Here is a 19,576-nt window from a genome sequence, read left to right on the forward strand (position 1 = left end):
TCCTTTAGTACGTAAAAGTTCTTATCTGGTATTCCGCTCCAGCACAAAAATAACTTTCCATTGGCCTCTGGTATCAGGACAATAACAGCAAGCACTGTATATATTAACCCAGGCTGGAACCCTGCCAGTAAAATGTCTCAACCTCATATGGAATCCAGATTGGAGTGGAATTGAATTAAATGACTAGAAGCTGGTTAAACTTAAACTTGGAGAGCAAGTTGATGAAAAAAAGATCAAAGTGTAAGTAAGCCTTAAAGGAAACTTTTTAAAAGAACCTAAGTAATATTTTATATGCTGTTTCTAAAAGAAGGAATAGGTGTGAGAAGGCATGGATTTGGGCTCATTTCAGATTTGTGTTACTTAATTGTGCAATTTACTGTAACATTTAAAGCCGTAGTCAATCTTCAAAATAGTCCAGGGCCACCGCTGACTAAAACAGCACAATCAAGAGAGAAGAAGCTCCTGGAGTAATTTCTTCCAAAATGGAATGAAAGCTGTATGACAAAGTGACCTTAGAGAACATGCTCCTCTGGGTCGCTTCAACAACAGAATATTATTGATAACAGAAATTCAGAAAACTCTGCAACTCTTGTTATTTGTTATTTGGCCATTCTAGTGTGGTTGGGTACTTTCTAGTTGTAAGCAGTCGGGTAACTCAAGATCTGGTAATTTAAATTCTAGAACTAAGATCAATTAAGCTTACACTTATATCCATATAAGCTTACAGAAAGAGCTGCAGTAAGCACTGAAGTGTCTGTCTCTGGTAATTCTGTTCAGTACTTTCCTAATAACAGAAACTGTTGTGTGTTTAATCACCATCTTATCTGGATTCCTGGATAAGCTTGCAAAGAGCTTTTCGATGGCTTATATTCCTTTCAGACATCTGAATGAAGTGCACAGAGATCTCTATTAGCATCCAAGTACATACCGATTCTGGGGACAGGGCTTGTATGTGTCCTGTTTCTCCCCATTCAACTCTATTCAAGGGCAGATGAGTGTCTTCAGTTTATCAACTTAATTGTAATATAATCCTAGGCCTGTTTACTCAGTTTTAAGTCCCACTGAGATAAGCACTAAGATATTAAATTTAATAACCTTATAAGTAATATGGTTATTACTTATTATTAAGTATAAGTTATTATTACTTAATAAGTACATCAAGCGAATAGAATAGAATAGAATAGAATAGAATAGAATAGAATAGAATAGAATAGAATAGAATAGAATAGAATAACAGAGTTGGAAGGGATCTTGGAAATCTTCTAGTCCAACACCCTGCTTAGGCAGGAAACCCTATACCAGTGATGGCTAACCTTTTATCATCGCGTGCCAGGAAAGGGGGGGGGCGGGGGGATCGCGCATGCATGTGCCCATGCGCATGCAACCCCACCCACCCCCACTTCTGGCACATGATGGTCTGGTAGGCCCGTTTTTCTTTCTTACCTGGTTCCAGATCCTCTCTATGCATCTGGGAAGGGCAAAAACAGCCTTTCCCACTCCCTCGGAGGCCCTACGGAGGCCTGAAACGGCCCATTTCCCAACCCTTGGTGGGACAGGAAGTGACTTTTTTTGCTGTCCCCAGCCTCCAGGACCTCTCTAGGAGTCTCTAGGAGCCTCTCTAGGAGTTTCTGGAGGCTGGGGACAGGAAAAAAACATCACTTCCTGTCCCACTGGGAGTCGGGAAATGGGCCCTTTCAGCCTCCGTAGGGCCTCCAAGGGAGTGGGAAAGGCTGTTTTCGCCCTTCCCAGATGCATAGAGAGGATCTGGAGCCAGGTAAGAAAGAAAAGCGGGCCTTCTTCCCCCCCCCACCCCCTCCAGAGGCAGGAAACAGCCTGTTTCCCTACTTCTGGTGGGCCCAGAAGGCCCAAAATCAGCTGGTCAGCGTGTGCATGCGCCCCAGAGCTGAGCTGGCATGCCCACTAATATGGCTCCACATGCCACCTGTGGCACGCGTGCCATAGGTTTGCCATCACGGCCCTATACCATTTCAGACAAATGGTTATCCAATCTTTTCTTAAAAACTTCCAGTGTTGGAGCAATAAATGGGACTCGAGGCTCAACTTGAAGACTATATGCCCATCCCATTTCATGGATAACCACATCATCTTCAGGTAACACAATGTGACAGTTTCCTTTCTCAAGTCATTATGACTTTTAGTGACCACAGATATAAGCCTTCACCAGGGTGATCTGTACTCAGACCAATCCTTCAGGTGTACCAATGTTTGTACCCATCTACCTTACCTCTAGTTGAGTGTGTGATGCTTCCTAACCATAATGATCTTAAAAAGCAGAAGGTATTTACTGCCTAAATATTCACTGATATTATTGTACACATTGACCTCTTTCAATCTATTTACTACTGTCTCATGCTTCAAATTTATTGGCAATGTTCAGTTAGAACCCTTACTTATTGTTTTTCTGTTCCTTGCCATATTTTTAGTAATATGCTACTGATTTCTCTAGCCTTCTAACTTGGTAATGACCAGAATGCTGATCTAACTTCCAGTGGATCATTTAAAGAGGGAGTAAGTTCTTTTCTAAGGTATCAAGTAGACATTCAATTGTTCTAGGGGGCTTAAATTTGGGGGAAGAAGAAAAATAGTGAAAGAATATGAGAGGATAATCACTTCCTCTAGCTTCTTTTAAAGCAAGCTAGGCCCCTAGAACCAGCTTTGCAGAGTTTTGTGAGCCAAACATAATGATCTTTTCACAAAAAGCTGCATTTTCGTCTTCAAAGTATGTTATACCCAAAGCAGTGGCAGGAGGGAAAGTCTCCCTTCCCAGTGATGGTTCCTCCTATAAAATCAAATATTATAATCCATAAAAGAGGCTTTTCTTTCGTGTGCTAATCTTCCACATATATTAGCTGGTTCTGCCAGTATTTGGAAAAATGTGATACAGATGATTGGAAACATAACCCCATCGCCTTATTTATGAAAGAAGCCCAGTCAGTTCTAAGCTAGCACTAGCTTCTTGTATAATACATAAAAAAATGTAATTGCTTTCAGAGTAAGGAAGGATATAGCAACGACAGTACAGGTAGTCCTCGACCTATGACCAAATTGAGCCCAGCATTTCTGTTGCTAAGCAAGACAGTTGTTAAGTGAGTTCTGCCCCATCTCATGACCTTTTTTGCCACAGATTTTAAGCGATTCACTGCAGTTGTTAACTGAATCATGCGATTATTAAGCGAATCTGGCTTCCCCCATTGACTTTGCTTGTTGGAAGCCAGCTGGGAAGGCTACCAATGGTGATCATGTGACCCCAGGACAACTTTAATTAATACAACTCATTAATACAAGTCAGTTGCCAAGTGCCTGGATTTTGATCACATGACCAGGATGATACTCCAACGGTCATAAAACTTGCCACAAGTCACCTTTTTCAGTGCCGTTATAATTTTGAATGGTCACTAAATGAATGGTTGAAAGTCAAGGACTAACGGTACTTGAATACAACATGATCAGTGACTGAATAATATCAATTAGAATTCATTAATATGACAGCTATCCAAGTTTATGTTGATGCAAAAAAAAAGAAGAGATGAATGAGTTTTATGATCAAGTTCAATCTGAAATTGACAGAACAGGCAAACAAGTTTTGCTGCTTTTAACTGGAGGCTAGAAAAAGTTGGAAAGAGAAGGAGAACTAGCCTTGGTAGTACAGTGGTCTAAAACACCCTGTTATTAAGACCAGCTGCCTGCAATTACTGCAGGTTCGAATCTCGCCAGGCTCAAGGTTGACTCAGCCTTCCATCCTTTCTATTGCCCCCGGATTGTGGGGGCAATAAGCTGACTTTGTATAAATATATACAAAAGTATGAAGGCTATTGCTTAGCGCATTGTAAGCCGCCCTGAGTCTCCGGAGAAGGGCGGCATATAAATCAAATTTAAAAAAAAAAAAAGGGAAGAAAATGGGGCTGGATTATATGGCCTGAACAAATTATTGGTTTTTACCAGTCCAATGGCTTTTTCTCCCCATTGTTAATACAGTTTTCAAACAATCAAAACAACACTTTTATCCATCGGAGGGAGTACACTAAAATCAAATTGACTAATTATTGGTATAAGAAAACAGAACAGGTCTATTATTACAGCAAAAATGTGTCCTGGAGGTGACTGTGGAACTGCTCACATGCAAATTCCAAATCAAGCTAAAGTGGAAGAACAAAGCCAACAAGTTTCCACAGTATGATCTTTAGCATATGTACGTCATTGTCAAGAAGAACACTAGGAGTTGCTTTGAAGTCCTGAATCTCGTTCACAAAGAACCGGGGTTGTTTAGCATGAATGTGAAAGAGATCAAGAAATAGAAGAAAACAAGCTGGATGTTAGAACAGTGGAGTTTGCCAAGAAGAAAAGTCCAAGCCAAATGCAAACCCAAGAAAGACAAGGATCTCAGGAACTTAGTAAAGAATTTCAAAGAGCTGTTAGAAGGGGCAATAAACAGTATTACAACAAATGTAAAGACATTAAAGATAGAAACAAACAATGGAAAAACAAGGAGGAAAAATCAAGTCTTATTTCAAGACTAAAGCAAATCATGACTCTTTAAGATCACCTAAGAACTGTTCATTGGCATTTCTTTGCTTCAAAAATCTTGCCCTTTGTGATTTTTTGCTATTGGAAAGAGGATTACATTTAAAGTAAAATGTGAAAAACATTTTACTGGCCTAAATCTGGCCTAGGCATATCAGCTACCTTTAAAGCCTAATTAAAATGTTGGTGTTGGGCCAAATAGTTATTTCTCATCCTGAAAATATTGTACTCTCTGTTATGGACATTACCAGGGTTGAGGCATTCACTGTAACCAGCACTAAGTGCTGGCAGTTCAGTCCTGGAAGGATTAAATACCTTGATTCATATCCAAAAAGGCTCTTAACATTTTCCTGTGCACCTGAGCCCACAATATTTTTTAACGTGAGACCTGTGAAAAGCTAAAAAGTATTTATGATTGTTTTTATTATAGCATGCAATCAGAGACACCTTCATTTCCTTGCTAAATAAGTGGAATTGTCAAAGATTTCTAAGATTATCGGTTGACAGGGAATCAATCCAAGAAACTGGATACTGATTGGAAAAATTATTTTGTTTGGTAGCTCAGTGGTTAATCCCATCCACTGATAATTGGAATTAAAGAGTCAACATGACAATATTTTATAGCTGGAGCCCCCCTAACAATGCTGGTAAAGAGGTGTTCCCATACAACTGATAAGAAAATGGTACAGAAGGTCTTAATTTTTAAAAAATCAGAGTAAAGCAAATCCAGAGGTCAGCACTTCAGAGGAATTTCAAAGAACAGTGCAAGAGCAGGGAAAAACAATGAGTCAGGCACAAAGTCTTCCTTCATATAAATCTTCTGTGTAAACATTAAATATGCCATGCTAACTATAAAATTTGATCACCTGCAGTCAAAATTACCGGGTAATAAAACTACCATGTAGCTCTTATGGACTGCATTCTTTACTAAATAAGGAAGATAAGGAATTCTGGTTAAATTTCATAATGATATTTGTAGCTTTGTTTGAACGAGCTTGTTTATATAGCAGGGTGTGCTAAACCCAAATAGGGTTTAACCCAGATTCTGTAGCTGATAAACTACTACTTATGACTACCCTTTTGGCATGTCTTAAAAGACTGATGGCAAACCTTTTTGACTTGGCCTGTCAAACATTCAGAAAGTGCCTAACTTGACCGCCTCTGAGCAAAAGAGAAACAATTTTCTACTGCCCCACCCATCTAAGCTACCCTGAACAGCAGTATGCAACTAACTGTACGCAAAACCAGGTCCCATTCTCATGCAATTTTCCAAGGGTCTGGAGACTTGCGCAGTCTCCGCAGCGTCTGAAAGCTACATGAAAGCAAGCCCTGTTCATGTGCAGATGCTCTGGAGGCCACCAGGGTGGATAAAAACCAATGATTTTTTTTAAAAAATAAAAAAAATGATTTTTTTAAAATTTAAATCAATTTTTTTTTATTTAAATCAATTTTTTTTTAATTTTTATTAAATTTATTTTAATAAAATGCTTTTGGAATAAAAATCTATCTAAAGATAGTTTTCTATTTAAGATACATTAATAATTTAGTTTATTCAGCATGAAATGGAGCTTAGTTATGTAGCATGAGGCTGTATATTCTGCAATATTGGGACTGTCGGTGAGGCAACAGCAGGCCAGAGGAGGAGCCACTGCAGGACAGAGATGACAGTTGCTCTTTAAAAAATATGATTTAAATCGAGTTGATTTAAATCAAGCTTTTTTACTAGTGATTTAAATCATGATATAAATCGTGATTTAAATCAAATCCACCCTGGAGGCCACGCAAGAGCCCACCCCATTCTTGGCCATGCTTGCAAGAATAGTTGTTGGGTGTTGGTAAATGATGGCATGTGATGCATGTATCGTAGGTTTGCAATCAATGACTGAGGAGAATGATAGTATGACATTTATGGTTAGACTACTATGTTTTTTTTCAACAATATACAGTACAGCTGGAAAAAATAGTTATACTTTCCTGTTGGGAAGTAGAACTGCATCATAGGATCAAAAGAGATCCTAAACAGCTGGTAGGGGAATGCTGTTATACAGAACCGGTCTATAATTTATCACATGCAGATGTTTGGAGAGAGACCATCTCAGCACCACCCCCATAAATCCTTACACCACACCTGAAGAAGAAATACCCAAGGGGCATATTCCTTCAATTCAGCAAAAATAGTATGGGAAATGCTTGGTTATTATCCCTTAACTTGATTATGGTTGAATGTTGGCATTTATAAATTCCTACAACTACATACTGGACATTAAAATATAGGAAGCCCATTAACCAGCAGAACCAGCTGCCTTATAAGAAACAGATCTCATCAAGATAGAAGAAATGTTTGTTAAAGTTTAACTTGCCTGTGTAAAAAAAAAAAATGTTAAAAACCCTGAAGGTAACAGGGCTTTTTATATTTCTGAATTCCAGTAAATTAAGTTTGCAGACCTTGGCTCGGGAACAGGAATAGGTTTTCAGGGAAAACCAAGAACTTGAACATTTTTAAGCACTTAAAATACATCGAAAAAACTGTCACAAACTAAAGTGCTTTTTTAAATGAATAAAAGGATTGGAATCCTTGATGAACAGCTGCAGAGGAAGATTATTCAAACTCAGTAAGGGTCCCCCAACTTTTCTTCCTTTCATTAAAAAACAAACTCAGGCAGAACCCTCTTAAGAGTGTGTGTATGCACAGTTGTTACTTTTGACAAACTCTTCACCAAATGTCCTCTGTTCATTCTAAAGTAACTGATGAAACTGCTCAGTGGGATTGGGGGTAGAAAGGAAATTATACATTTTCCTAATTTTCTTCACAGTGATCAGGAATGCTGGTAGTAAAGTGCTTGTCTCTATTTGAAATAGGCAAATTGGAAATACAGTCTGTTCATACTAGATTAGATTGAGAAAGACTTCATTAGAGGGAACAACTGTTGTATTTCATATGTTCAATTTCCTGCTGCAAACCTTTCTTCCCCATTGTATAAATATATTTAGATAATTTAGAGTCTTGGTCACCTGCTTTTCCTGCACAACTGCTTACAAGACTATTACTACTACTACAACAACAACAACAACAACAACAACAACAACAACAACAACAACAACAACAATAATAAAACTATTGATGAAAATGCAGAAAATGCACTTTGAGCATGGTGTTTTTCCTAATGTCATGCTCATAGTAAAGACTGACGGAAGCAGTAAAAGGATGACGTGCTCTTCTCCCTTGCAGAATTTCTGAGCAACTCTTGCATTAGTTCTTCCTAATGATGTAATTCTAACCATAAAATAGCAAAGTTCAGCAAACTAGCAGTTCAATTCCCAGCTCTTGAACTGACGAGAATGTTGGTATCTACCATAGAGGAACTCAAGACATCACCATAACAATATTGCCTCAAACTCATCCTGGGATAAAGTGTGATGAATCAAAGAAACTGTACAGTTGTTTCTATCAATCATAAGCATAAGGACTGTCATCATGGCAACAAATCCCACCTACAAAAAGTGGTAGGAGTAAATCCAGCATGGCTTCTTCATTCATAGTGTCTCTTGCTCCAATTCTATTCTCAGCACTTTCCAAAAACTGGACAATTTGGATAGATAATACTATGTAGCATAGTAGCTCAGGATCCATTCATTTGCAACAGAATTTTCATGTGCTGTTAATTCACAGGCAGTGGTTTTCACAGCAGTTATTTGCAAAGTGCAGACTGAGTCAAAAGAAGAGTGTCAAATAATATAATGTTGAATGTATCAATCAAACCCCTGGTTCTCCACCAAGTACAGTTTGCTTATGTATTGATTCTCACAGCAGTGTTATGACTAGGGGCACAGCAGGGCCTTAAAGTAGGATAAAATGACACATGAACTTTGATCACAGCTGGATTAGGACGAGAGCAGAACAAAAATAAAGGCAGATTCCAATAATATTATCCGAAAGTTTTTTTTTTTAAGCAGTCAGTCTACTAAAAAAATAAAACATTTTAGGAAAAGGGTAGATTAACAATTTTAAGACTTCTCAAAGCTTTAGAGCCAGTTCCTTTCTGTTCTATTAAAAAAACAGCATGCAATAGTGGCAAATATCTAGCTCGAGTGTAGGACGAGGGTGAAAGTTCATTCTCTGAGCTTGTGGGTTGGTTTCCAAATGTTTTGTTACCAGGCTAGGTAACATCTTCAGCACAGTTTAGAGGATGTTGGTGTCAGTGTTCTTCTGTATATAAGAGTTTCAGGTGTGGTCAATAGGTCTTGTGATGGTGAGGTCCAGCATGTAAATATATCCATAAAAAGGGACAAAGTGATTATTTTTCTCACGTCAGACTAGGATCTACTGTATGCAAGCCTGACTTGGGGGAAAAAAACCCGCAATCTACTTTCAGTTCCTGAAAAGAGCAGATTAAGACCACAATCCTATATGCATTTACCTGGGAAGAAAATCTTATTTAACAAATATTACTATGATTGCACTATATACAGAAAATGGGACTTTAATACCAGGGGAAATACTATGGGTACCAAGTTACACATCTGCATTCCAGGAGATGCATGCAAATCTGGAAAACTAAACTAGAATTTGGATTAAAAGCAAAACTTTACGTCTAAAGAGCAATATCCTAAGGGATGAAATGTTTCCTATTTTGTCATTAAATGTTCACAATAAAATAATCTGCTGAGCTAATGTTTGGTTCAGATGTCCCAAATAATATCCAACTATCAAAAAATGACTGCCAATTAAAGAAACAGAAACATGTTCTAAGAGGTTTCGCCAGCTAAGGCAAATAACAATGAGAAATAATATGAAGGACAGCATTTATATTGTATGTGACATGGGAAAAGGAGGGGTGGTGGTTTGATTTTCAAAACAAAGATAAATCTTTGGGGAAAATTCTGAGAACACATTTAAAAATTGTGATTTTACAGCAGTGACAGACATATTTAAAATATTCAACTTCAAGATGTGTTAAGTTAGTTATAATGGCAAATACGCCACCTATCAGCTACTCCGAGAAATTACAGTTTTATAGCAGCCAGAGGTCAAGACACTTACACATCAAGGTCAATACAAAGCAGACATTTCTAATACTTTGAGTTGAACCAAGTCAACCTTACTAGGAAAAAAAACTAGGGAGAAAAATTCTATACAATAAGACATTTTTTGCTGCAAGGAGCAAAAATGGAGCCTGTTTAAAAATAAGGAAAAACATGCCAAAAACTAAAAATAAATTGTGTTGCAATCTTTATTAATATCTGTAGTACATCTTACCAGAAGCAAGAGATAACTGTTGAAAATATAAATTGTTAGCTCTGAAAGACCGTTGGGTTCTTGCACATCAGTGATGGTCTCTAGGAAGGAAGTAGCACTTACAAGGGCCCTTATTTTCCAAGCTTGCTTTCAGAGATATCAACATTTGATGAATAGTTTGTTAATGACTCAAAATGATTTTCAATTGCAAGACAGTTATAACGTGTTTAAAGAAACAGTTGTGCCCCTCTCCATATATAGGAGCTGAATCAGCAAAACTACAACTTACCACACTACACCAAGTAGGTAGGTAGGTAGGTAGGTATTTCTCTTTAGCCAGGTTCTTCCTACGTAAACCAAGATTTTTATGCAGCCCTAGTTCAGTGAAATCACAATCCACTAGTTTCTAGGCTTTTTTCAGGCAGCCAGCAAGCACCCTGCTGCCCATTGGGAGACTAAGGAGACTATATATATGCACACCATCATGGGCATGTGATTTTAATATTTGGATGCCAACTTCTTTTTTGGAAGCAAAATCTATATAGAGATCCAACGCATGTATAAAGAAGCCTGAAGCCTATAAATAGGTGTACCTCTCTTTTAAGTTATTAAACTGGGATGAAGCCTACAGTATCTCACCATCTAAACTTATTCATAAGGAGAGCAGGAAAGGGAAGCAACCCCACAACACGGATAAACCGGTATGTGACTCGTACCTCAAGGTAACAATTGCAAAGCAAACAAGTTCGACATTTGGAGTTGAACAAGCAAAAAGTTGCATAGGCAGACTTGGGAGGAGATCCATTAAGAAGTTATTTATATATGCTGTTTATGTTTAAAGTTTTCAACACTTTTGCTTTGTAAAAGGAATTAGTTTGGAAGGCTCTCTGAACAGCCCGGGGATTGAACAACATTGCTACCTTTCAAGTACAAACAGAAAAGTCAATCAAACTGTAAATCAGTTGCAAGACCAAATAGAAGTAACGTATCACAACTCACCGGAAATCATGTGCAAATCAGATGCCATCCCCTTGCTTATCAGTTCATACTGGAAGCCTGTAATCTTCCTACTAATGTCCTGCTGAGGGGTAGCCTCAACAAAAAGCCCACCTTGGTCAAAGTTGAAGCAATACACTCTGGTAGGTCTGTGATCTCCCTCTTGGACCAGTAGTTTTAGTTCTCCAGTTTTTTCCAAATAAATATTTGCTCCTGCAGAGTTCTTATAAGGTTTTATGCAAACAGTCCAATGTTTGGAAGAAGAAGAGATAATATTGGGTCGCAGATTGACGATCAATGCTCCGGTGGGATACATCCATTCTATGGTTCCTTCAGAACAACGGAGGTAGACTTGTTCGACATCTTTTCTGTGGGACTCATGAGTTAATCCACTAGGGAAAGAAGAAAGATAGAGACATTATAATGAACGTGCCTTGATTTATTCTACAAGAATATTTGATGCACTCAGACAAAAGACTTCGAAAGACTTGAAAGACGATTGTGGAAAATTACAATGAAATAATGGTGTCAGGATTTTTTAAAGGTTTAGAAAAGCTTCCAATTCTCTTAAGTTGTATTGGCACTTGCCTCAAATAGCCAAATTAATCAAGTCTGCTAACATCAAGTCCATTCCAAACCATGGAGTGAGGTTCAAATTAAGTCCTTCCATAAAATAAATTAAGCAACAAGACCAAACTGTTTATGAGAAAAATGAATTAGACACAACTTTCAGCCTCAAATCCAACTCTATGTGACAATCCTACCAACAGACATGATAAATGCATTTATGTACCATAACCAGACATTAGATTTCCAATACATTACATAAAAAAGTGATCAAAGAAAATTTAATAATATAAATGTTAATGTTAATCTTCTGCAGAAATTAGCTGTGGGAGATATGATTTGGAGTGTGGGGAGAAAACAAGGAACAACTTACAATTCTTATTTAAAATAAAATGCTTGCCATACTGGAGATGCAACAAAATTCGGAGATTTCATGAGAAAACACCAAGAAATTTACATTTTAATCATTAGCATCATCATAACATCATTTTATTGGCTGCAAACTAAGTTTGTCAGTCATGTCAAGAGCTGACAGATTATGGGAGAAGGAGCTAGTTCTTGATCTTCATGCTTCTCACCAATTTCAGAAATGTAACTCTCAGTGGAACAACTGGGATATTGCCAGTTTTAAGTCTTAAAAAAAGTGGTGATCTGTTGGTGTGTATGGTTATAGATTACAAGAATACTCTTCTCAAAATGTCAATGCATTATTGTGACAGCAAGTTAAACCCAGAACTGAATCAAGACCACTTCTCAAGGCACCAACTGCTGATCCTACCTATTCTGGGTTCCTGATCACCTCCATTTATCAAATGATTATAATTCAACCAAGCGTACAGGACTGTTGCATGGCTGAATGTAGCCAGAATAGAACAGTTATAGTACAAGAGCTACAGTATTTATATAAAGTCCTACTTGAAAGTGTGAATTTGCCATTTCTTCACAATAAAGTCAATGCTATTGGCTCAGAAGCACACTGTTTGTTCCAAAATACAAAAAGCTTTCCAGTGCAAAAAAACTGACTCCTGAAACTCATTAAACCACATACAATGTATACTTATATACCTATATCAATGGCCTTAGTGTAATTTCCTGAGTGGAAGAAGTTCCCACTTCAAAATACCATGGATTATTTGAAACTTCTCCAATGCCAAAATGTGACCTTTCAGTTTGAAAGAAAAGCAAGACAGTATTCATGCTTTGAAGTTTTTAGCAATAAGTGACTCTGGAACTAAGCACAAACACAGGTCTGCAAGCTTTTCTTGTGACTAAAAGGAAAGAGGGTGCACTGTTTTCATTGAAGCTAATGATATCAAAGAAACCATAAAGGAATAAAGCAGAATTAAAAAAACAAGCAAGTCAGGATACAAATCCACCAAGTTCCTACTGAATAGATGATTCACAATACTGAATGCATTTCAAAACAACTTGAGTTGACTTGGCTAAAAGCTCATGACCTAGTTAAAGCTGTCAAGAGTTGGGGGGAGATGGGGAGATGGCTTGAAAGATTTGGTGGAGGCAGAAAACATCTGCCTAGACAGAGGTTAGATGATTCATTATCAGAAGGTGTTAAAAGGTCTGATGGACTAACAAATCTTTCCTTTCCGGATAAATATGGTGATATCAAATGTCTGAACTAAGAACAAAGCCACTTCTCTAATCTACATTTATATATAGTCAGTTCCAGGACCAATTGCCAAATCATCTCATGTTCCTGTTATCTACTGTATGTAAAGGATTATTCAATGTATTAAACCAAGCAAGTTAACTGCCCATGTTTTGAAGCAAACCTGCATTCACTTTCATTATAAATATAAAATGATGTTGGTTTGATTTCAAGGCAAGGATAAATGGCCAAAGCTCTTACACAAACAAGACAACCAAAATTCATAATTTACTTCCGTCCCATTTGCTGGCATTTGCTGGTAGAAGACTATTACATCCATGCAGTATTTTAGTTTTACCTACGCATGACCGTAAGGCCATATAATTCAGTTTAAGGCAGTTAGCCTTAATGGAAAAACTTCAGAATTACCTAATCCCACCCACAGACAAGAAATTGCCTTGTTTACTTCCAAACCAAACCGAGATATGCCAACAGTATTCATTCTTACAAAGTGAAACATGCATTGACAGCTACAGTAGTTATGAATATATATAAAACTGTGGTTCCCCTTTTTGTTCAGAACAACGTTATTTATAACTACTAATGGGAACTTCAGGCATTTCTAAGACCAACCTGCTACGGGAACAGCTTGACAACTTAGAAAAAAACAGGGTTTTGGGTTTTTTTTAGGAAGAACTTACATTAAGTGGAAGGCCTGGCATTTACACCTCTGTTATCATTGAAATCTTTAACTTTGAAGGCCGGATACCACAGATTAGTGGCTGCTTGTACTTTAGACCTCATCTGCTGCCACAGTAACAAATATAACTTCTAAGGTTACACACAGCCAGAAAGAATAGGTTGTAATCCTGCATACAACAATGGGATAATCACTGTATAAAAACCTTTAGAGAAAAAGTGCCAGAATTTTGAAGATGGGCAATTAGGGCTAGACAAAAAGCCTTCAGAATTCTGAGTTGTTTATGCTGGCGAGGGGATACTGAGAACTGTAGCCCAACGCATCTGCAGGGTACACAGCTATCCTAGGATATGAGAAGCTCAACTGCTCCAAACTTTTAAAAAAGACTAATTTTAAAAGCTAATAGTTCTTAAGAATTCTCACATGCACATTAATGCCTATTTATTCATCACCAGTGTCAACAGATTCTAAGCAGAGACCACCAGCTCATGTTAGGCAGAAGAAAGGAAAGCTATTTTGGAAAGGAAAGCAGCATCCAGTAACACTGTCAGAAGCTTCTGCTTCTCTTGAAGTAAAATGACAAGTCCCTCTCACCACTGGCCCTGCTGAACTTGCCTTTCCAGAAGGCCAAGCTGAATTTGTGACCTATATATCCCTTCATATTCATTAGTTCATTCTTTTTTTATATCATTCATAATAGCAGCTTACTGGATTTTAATGAAGGCAGTCTTGACAACCTAAAGTTGGGTGGATTTGAAGTCCACACATCTTCAAAACGCCAAGGTTGAAAAACACTGGATTAAGGACATACCAGCAGTACTTCAGGGGAAGGAAAGTGTTTTTGAGAAAGGGAAGAAAACACACACAGCACTTGCTGGAACTAAACCAAACATTTTTCCCCCCAGAATCACTGTAAATGGCAGCTGTGTGATATTAAGAAAAACACAACTAATTTAAGGAACTGCTGAGAGGGGCTGGATGAACACCTCCATGAACACTGAAGCCCCTTTGAGCCTTCAATACTAAAGTATTGCAAGGCACTATTATATAGTCCAACATCCTCCCTTGCACTGGTGGCCAACAAAAAGCTTACTCAAAGCCCATGAGTAAGATACGAAGGCAACAGTCATTTCCTACTGTTGCTTCTTACTGACTAGAACTCAGAAGCATATGCCTATTGCTGGACATTATGCATCTTAATACATTTAGGAAGATAAGAGTTAGCCCTAAGGAAAAACTTCCATACAGCCAAATGTATTGACAGGCAGGAATTCCAAGCAAGGTTCCAGATAGGACTTTGCTAGTCCTACCTGAAGGTGCCTGAGATGGAACTTAAAACCATGAAACTTTGGCTCTCTCTTATAATACTCTGCTGGCCAGAGCAGTCTGACTTATATCACAGCCACCTGTTTGGTCAATTCCATCTATTTTTCAGACATCTGATGTTTTCTTGTGCAATTGCTAGTGTCAGCAAGCATGCGTCATTCCCCGAAACTAAAATATTTAATGACAGATTGGTGGGGGGGGGAAGTATTGGGTAAGCCAATAACAGGGAAGTGAGTCATGCTGCTCACACACATCCCTTGTGGCTGGCATTCAGGACACTGACAAGCCCAGAAGAGAGACTTCATTCATCAGTAGAGTAATATATTAATGGTTTAGTGTTGCAGCTGAGAGACAGATATAAATCGGGAATACTGCCTCTGTCTTTTATTTTATGAAGTGAGTTAAAGCAAGTCATGCTCTTTAGGTTGCTCCTCCCCCAAATAATATTTCCATTTCATGTTATGGAAATATGGTTGGCACTAATTTTAGGAAGAGATAATCCAAACAACGATATGACCTTACCCCCACACAATCTCCTTTTAATAATCACACCCAAATCAAATGTGTTATTTTTAAAAGAGATCTTGGGAGAAATCTACAAGCCAATGCCCATTTTCAAAAAAGGGGCACATATGTGATCAAATTCATGCATACACATTTATGAACTTCAATTAAAAGGAAAATCAGGCATGAAAGACATTGTTCATTCAATACATGAACAAACAGAAGATGGTTCCAAGAATTTTTGGTCTGGAATATCTTTGGTCTAATAAGGACACTGAGACACAATGTCTTTAACATACTTTCAACATCTATAATTATAGATATACAAAATAAGTTCAAGTAAACTTGTGAATCATAAGAAGTATAGATTCTTGATTCAGTGGCCACAGCAATTTCTGGGTAGGAGTCCACAACTAATTTCGAGCAATAAATCATACTGATGTTGAGAGAAGTTGGTTCTACCGTGATTACAACTCTGCTGCCTAAGAATTGTTTGCTTTATTACACAAAGCAATTGTAGCAAATCATACCAACAGGAATGTGGCAGCAAAACTTTAGATGGTTCCCTATATTAGCTGAACTTTGTTTTAGGTCCAGGTCTTGTAAAGTTATCTGATGACATTCAACAAGTTTTCCATGCCACTATTTTCAGGGACTTATCTTTCTAGATAATGGAATTATTTTGCTACACGGCATGTGACAATTCTTAACAGGTGAGATAATCTGTGATAGCTAGAGGTCAACCTTTCTCCAAAGGATTTCCAAAAAGGATTCTCTCTTCCATAAAACAAAGCAAAAAACACACACACACCCCTCTAAAAAATCTGACTCCCACCATTTAAGCCTGGGGCTACTGCCCTGATATTGCCTCCAGTTTCCATTCATTTAAACTTTCCAGTTTGCATAAATCCGAAGAAATCATTCACTGTCCTTCTACTTGTTTAAAAATAAATTGCTTTGTAAACTTCAGATACAGGTTGCAGATGCACATCACTTAGCCATGGATTAATGACTAAATGAAAGCCTTTTCAGCTCTACAGAAGATTTCTGAAAACCATAGAACAGATTTAAAGTACAGATAGACCTTAACTTATGACCACAATTGAGCCCAACATTTATGTTGCTAAGCGAGACATTTGAGTTTGCCCCATTTTACAACTTTCCTTGCCACATTTGTTAAGCGAATCACACGGTTGGTTGTTACATGAATCTGGCTACCCCATTGACTTCTGCTTGTCAGAAGGTCGCAAAAGGGAATCACATAACCCCAGGATACTGCAACGGTCATAACTATAAGTCAATTGCCAAGCATCTGAATTTTGATCACCTGTCAGTAGGGATGCTGCAATGGTTAAGTGTGAAAAGCAGTCATAAGTCTTGTTGTAACTGAACATTCATTAAATGAGTTGAGGACCACCTGTATTACTGAAGAGGTGTGAGGGGGGGCGGGAAGAGTCAGACACAAGAGAGAAAAATGTAGAGGCCAAGGAGTTTTAAAGATTTCACAAGCATGAGGATTAACATAGCTGTGGCAAACTAAGGAATTATGGCCAAGAGCTTTCTGTTAGCAATCCTGATTAAAATCTAAAGTAGCAGCGGTGACGTTATGCCACAGGTGTAAGAGAGACAGAGGCTCAGCTCAGAACATTTAGGAGATGTTAGTTGTTATACAATATAGCAGGTGAACTCCAAAGGAACTCAGGAGAACGTTAACCATCCTCTCTCTGGAGACCTCCTTGCCCACGCATAGGCATGCCAGTTTTACGGTTTCCAGGGAACAACTTCAAAACGTATACAGCAAACGTCCAGGTTTCCAATCTTAATAAACAATCTCCCCACCCCCAGTAAACCAAAAAACCCAACTTCAGTAATCCCAAGGCATTTTGAGGAAATAAACAAGCCCGGCGCTAATTCAGGTATTAATGAAAAAAGGCAGATCTATTGGGGTTTATTTCCTCTCCCCCCCCAAAAAAAAAAAAATAGCTAAACGCTGCCAAAAGGGAGAGCGCGAGGGAGCGTCACAAGTTTGATAAGGGCCAAACAATCTTTACACATTCGCAAACACGCAGATTATAAACCCTTATCCGTTTTTTTCCCCCTATCTCTAGGGCGGCTGAGAAAAAGCCTACCCGAGTTACGCTGAAGTTAGTACAAAAAGGTAGGAGGAGGTCACCAAGTTTGAAGTGTGTTGTTCTGGTGTTGAGTTGCACAGATGTGGAAGGGTGCTGCGGTGGTCAGGAGAGAAACTTTACCTTTGTCTGTTGAGCGCTCTCCGGCTTCCCCCCCCCCCCCGCTTCGCTCGTTGCTTTGGCAATATACTCATCCTGAACACTCCTGGAATGTTAATCAAACTGTCCCTCTCCTTCTTCCTTCCAATAAATCAGAGCAAACAGCCGAGGGGTGGAAGAAGAAGGGGGGGAAAAAAGGATTTCTTTTATCCCCCCTTGCAAACAATCAAATATCCATGTGTCCCGGAGCTTCTGGAGCTAGCAAGCCCACACGGAACTATGCGCCCCCCTCCTGCCTTCCCTTTCCGAACGAAACTTCTCCGAAGAGCGGTTTCGACGACGGCTAAGATTCAACACACAAACACACACACACCGCTGAATCCCAAACACGCACACCCGGCAGTTCTGGGATGAAGTGGGGGAGAGGGAGTGGGGGAGGAAGAGAACCAGCCCTCCTGGATCCAAGATTCCCAAGCCTGGCATTCGTTTCGCTGTGAACCCCACTCAAACTCTCACGATCGCAACAGAAGGGGGAAAAGGCTTTAAGGGGGGGAAAAGAAAAAAGAAAAACGACCCTCCACAAAGTAGGGTTTCATCTCTCATCCAGCCCCCCCCCCCACCTCCATAAGAGGAAGGAAAGATCCCCAAAGGGTCCTCGCTCTCTTTAAAAGCAGCGTTAATCGCCTCCGATTTAGCAATGCCAACCCAGAGAGAATCGGATCGAGCAAGGGAGTGGGGGGGGGTGTCCTGAAGTCTAGATTCCTCAGGAGCGCACCTTGGGAAGCAAGATCCCAGGAACGGGGATATGCCCGGACAAAGACCCAACCTTTGGAAACACACCTTACAGAGGTGGCAAGTCCTCCAAACCTCACGCAGCCCCTCGCCCAGCGAGCTTCTTACCTTCCTCTCCAACTGCACAAGTCGCTCGAGTATTGCGCCGTGCAGCCCCTGTCCAGTACCAAAAAGCCCAGCAGCAGCAACAGAGGTGACGGCGGCGGGAGCAGCAGCCCGGGCGCCGGGGCTCTCCGCATGATCCCCGCCGGGCTACCCTAGAAAGGATCCAGCAGAGGAGGGAAAAGAGGAGAGCTCCCGTAGCCTGCGCTTACATGGCGAGAGCAAACCGGAGCCGGAGCAACCCGCTAACACGAGCCCATCCCCGCCGTCCGGCCACTCGGCTCAACAGTGCCCTCGTTCTCCTAGCCGGCGCTCGCTCCGCGTCCCAAGCTTAGTGGAGGGCGGGGAGCCGCTGCGCCTCGGAAACCACCCACTCCAGAGACCGCGGCTAAAACCGGCAGTGGATTTCTTTTTTTTTTACGGAGCGGATTCCGTGCCCTCCTGGCCTCCTTAACTTTGCTTTTCTAACTAAACCCGAAAAAAGTTCTTTCTGTTTTCAGAGTGACGGCAGCCAGTTGAATACAACTACCGACGGCTTTCCTTATGGGGGAACTTCGCAGGCCCTCTATAGCGAATTTTAAACGTTCACTGCTCCTGTTTTGGGTGTTTAAGAAAGAGGAAGCTAAGAACATTGGAACTTCTGCTAGGACTGTTTCTCGTTTTTTTTAAAAAATTGCACGTTGTTTAAAATAATAAAATTCAAGGCAGTCTATGACGTGGGACGTGTGGAAGGGAGAAGCTTTGACATTTTTTTAAAAAAATCGAGAAGCAACTGTGAAGAGGGGGAAATGCATGCTGAGGGGGAAATGCATGCCAACTCATAGCTTCCCTTGGTACAAGTAGGGCAAGACTGAGGCCAAAATCTAGGCCTGCACATCACAAATGTCCAGACAGCAGACAAGGGTCAGGACTCAGAAGCAAAGAAGTCCATCCCAGACATACAAAAGCCCAGTAGGGTAACGCTAGTAATTAAAGCT

At 39.6% G+C, this 19,576-nt stretch overlaps 1 protein-coding gene across 2 annotated transcripts in view; it reads right to left on the minus strand.

Annotated features, from left to right (window-relative positions):
• Window positions 1-18,868, minus strand: part of METRNL (meteorin like, glial cell differentiation regulator) — a 34,710-nt gene extending 15,842 nt beyond the window's left edge. The window contains exons 1-2 of one of the 2 annotated variants that reach the window (XM_070934547.1): window positions 18,606-18,868; window positions 10,778-11,166 (exon numbers count right to left, since the gene is read on the minus strand). In XM_070934547.1, coding sequence (XP_070790648.1) covers window positions 10,778-11,166; window positions 18,606-18,736 — 520 coding nt within the window. In that variant the 5' untranslated portion in view covers window positions 18,737-18,868. Of the gene's footprint in view, window positions 1-10,777; window positions 11,167-14,355; window positions 14,376-18,605 lie in introns of those variants that run through there. The other variant, XM_070934548.1, reaches the window with a different exon arrangement.
• Between the last annotated feature and the right edge of the window lie 708 nt (window positions 18,869-19,576).

Source organism: Pituophis catenifer, unplaced genomic scaffold (assembly GCF_029215685.1).
Source record: "Pituophis catenifer annectens isolate HBS135680 unplaced genomic scaffold, rPitCat1.0.hap2 SCAF_2, whole genome shotgun sequence".
Lineage (NCBI taxonomy): Eukaryota > Metazoa > Chordata > Lepidosauria > Squamata > Colubridae > Pituophis > Pituophis catenifer.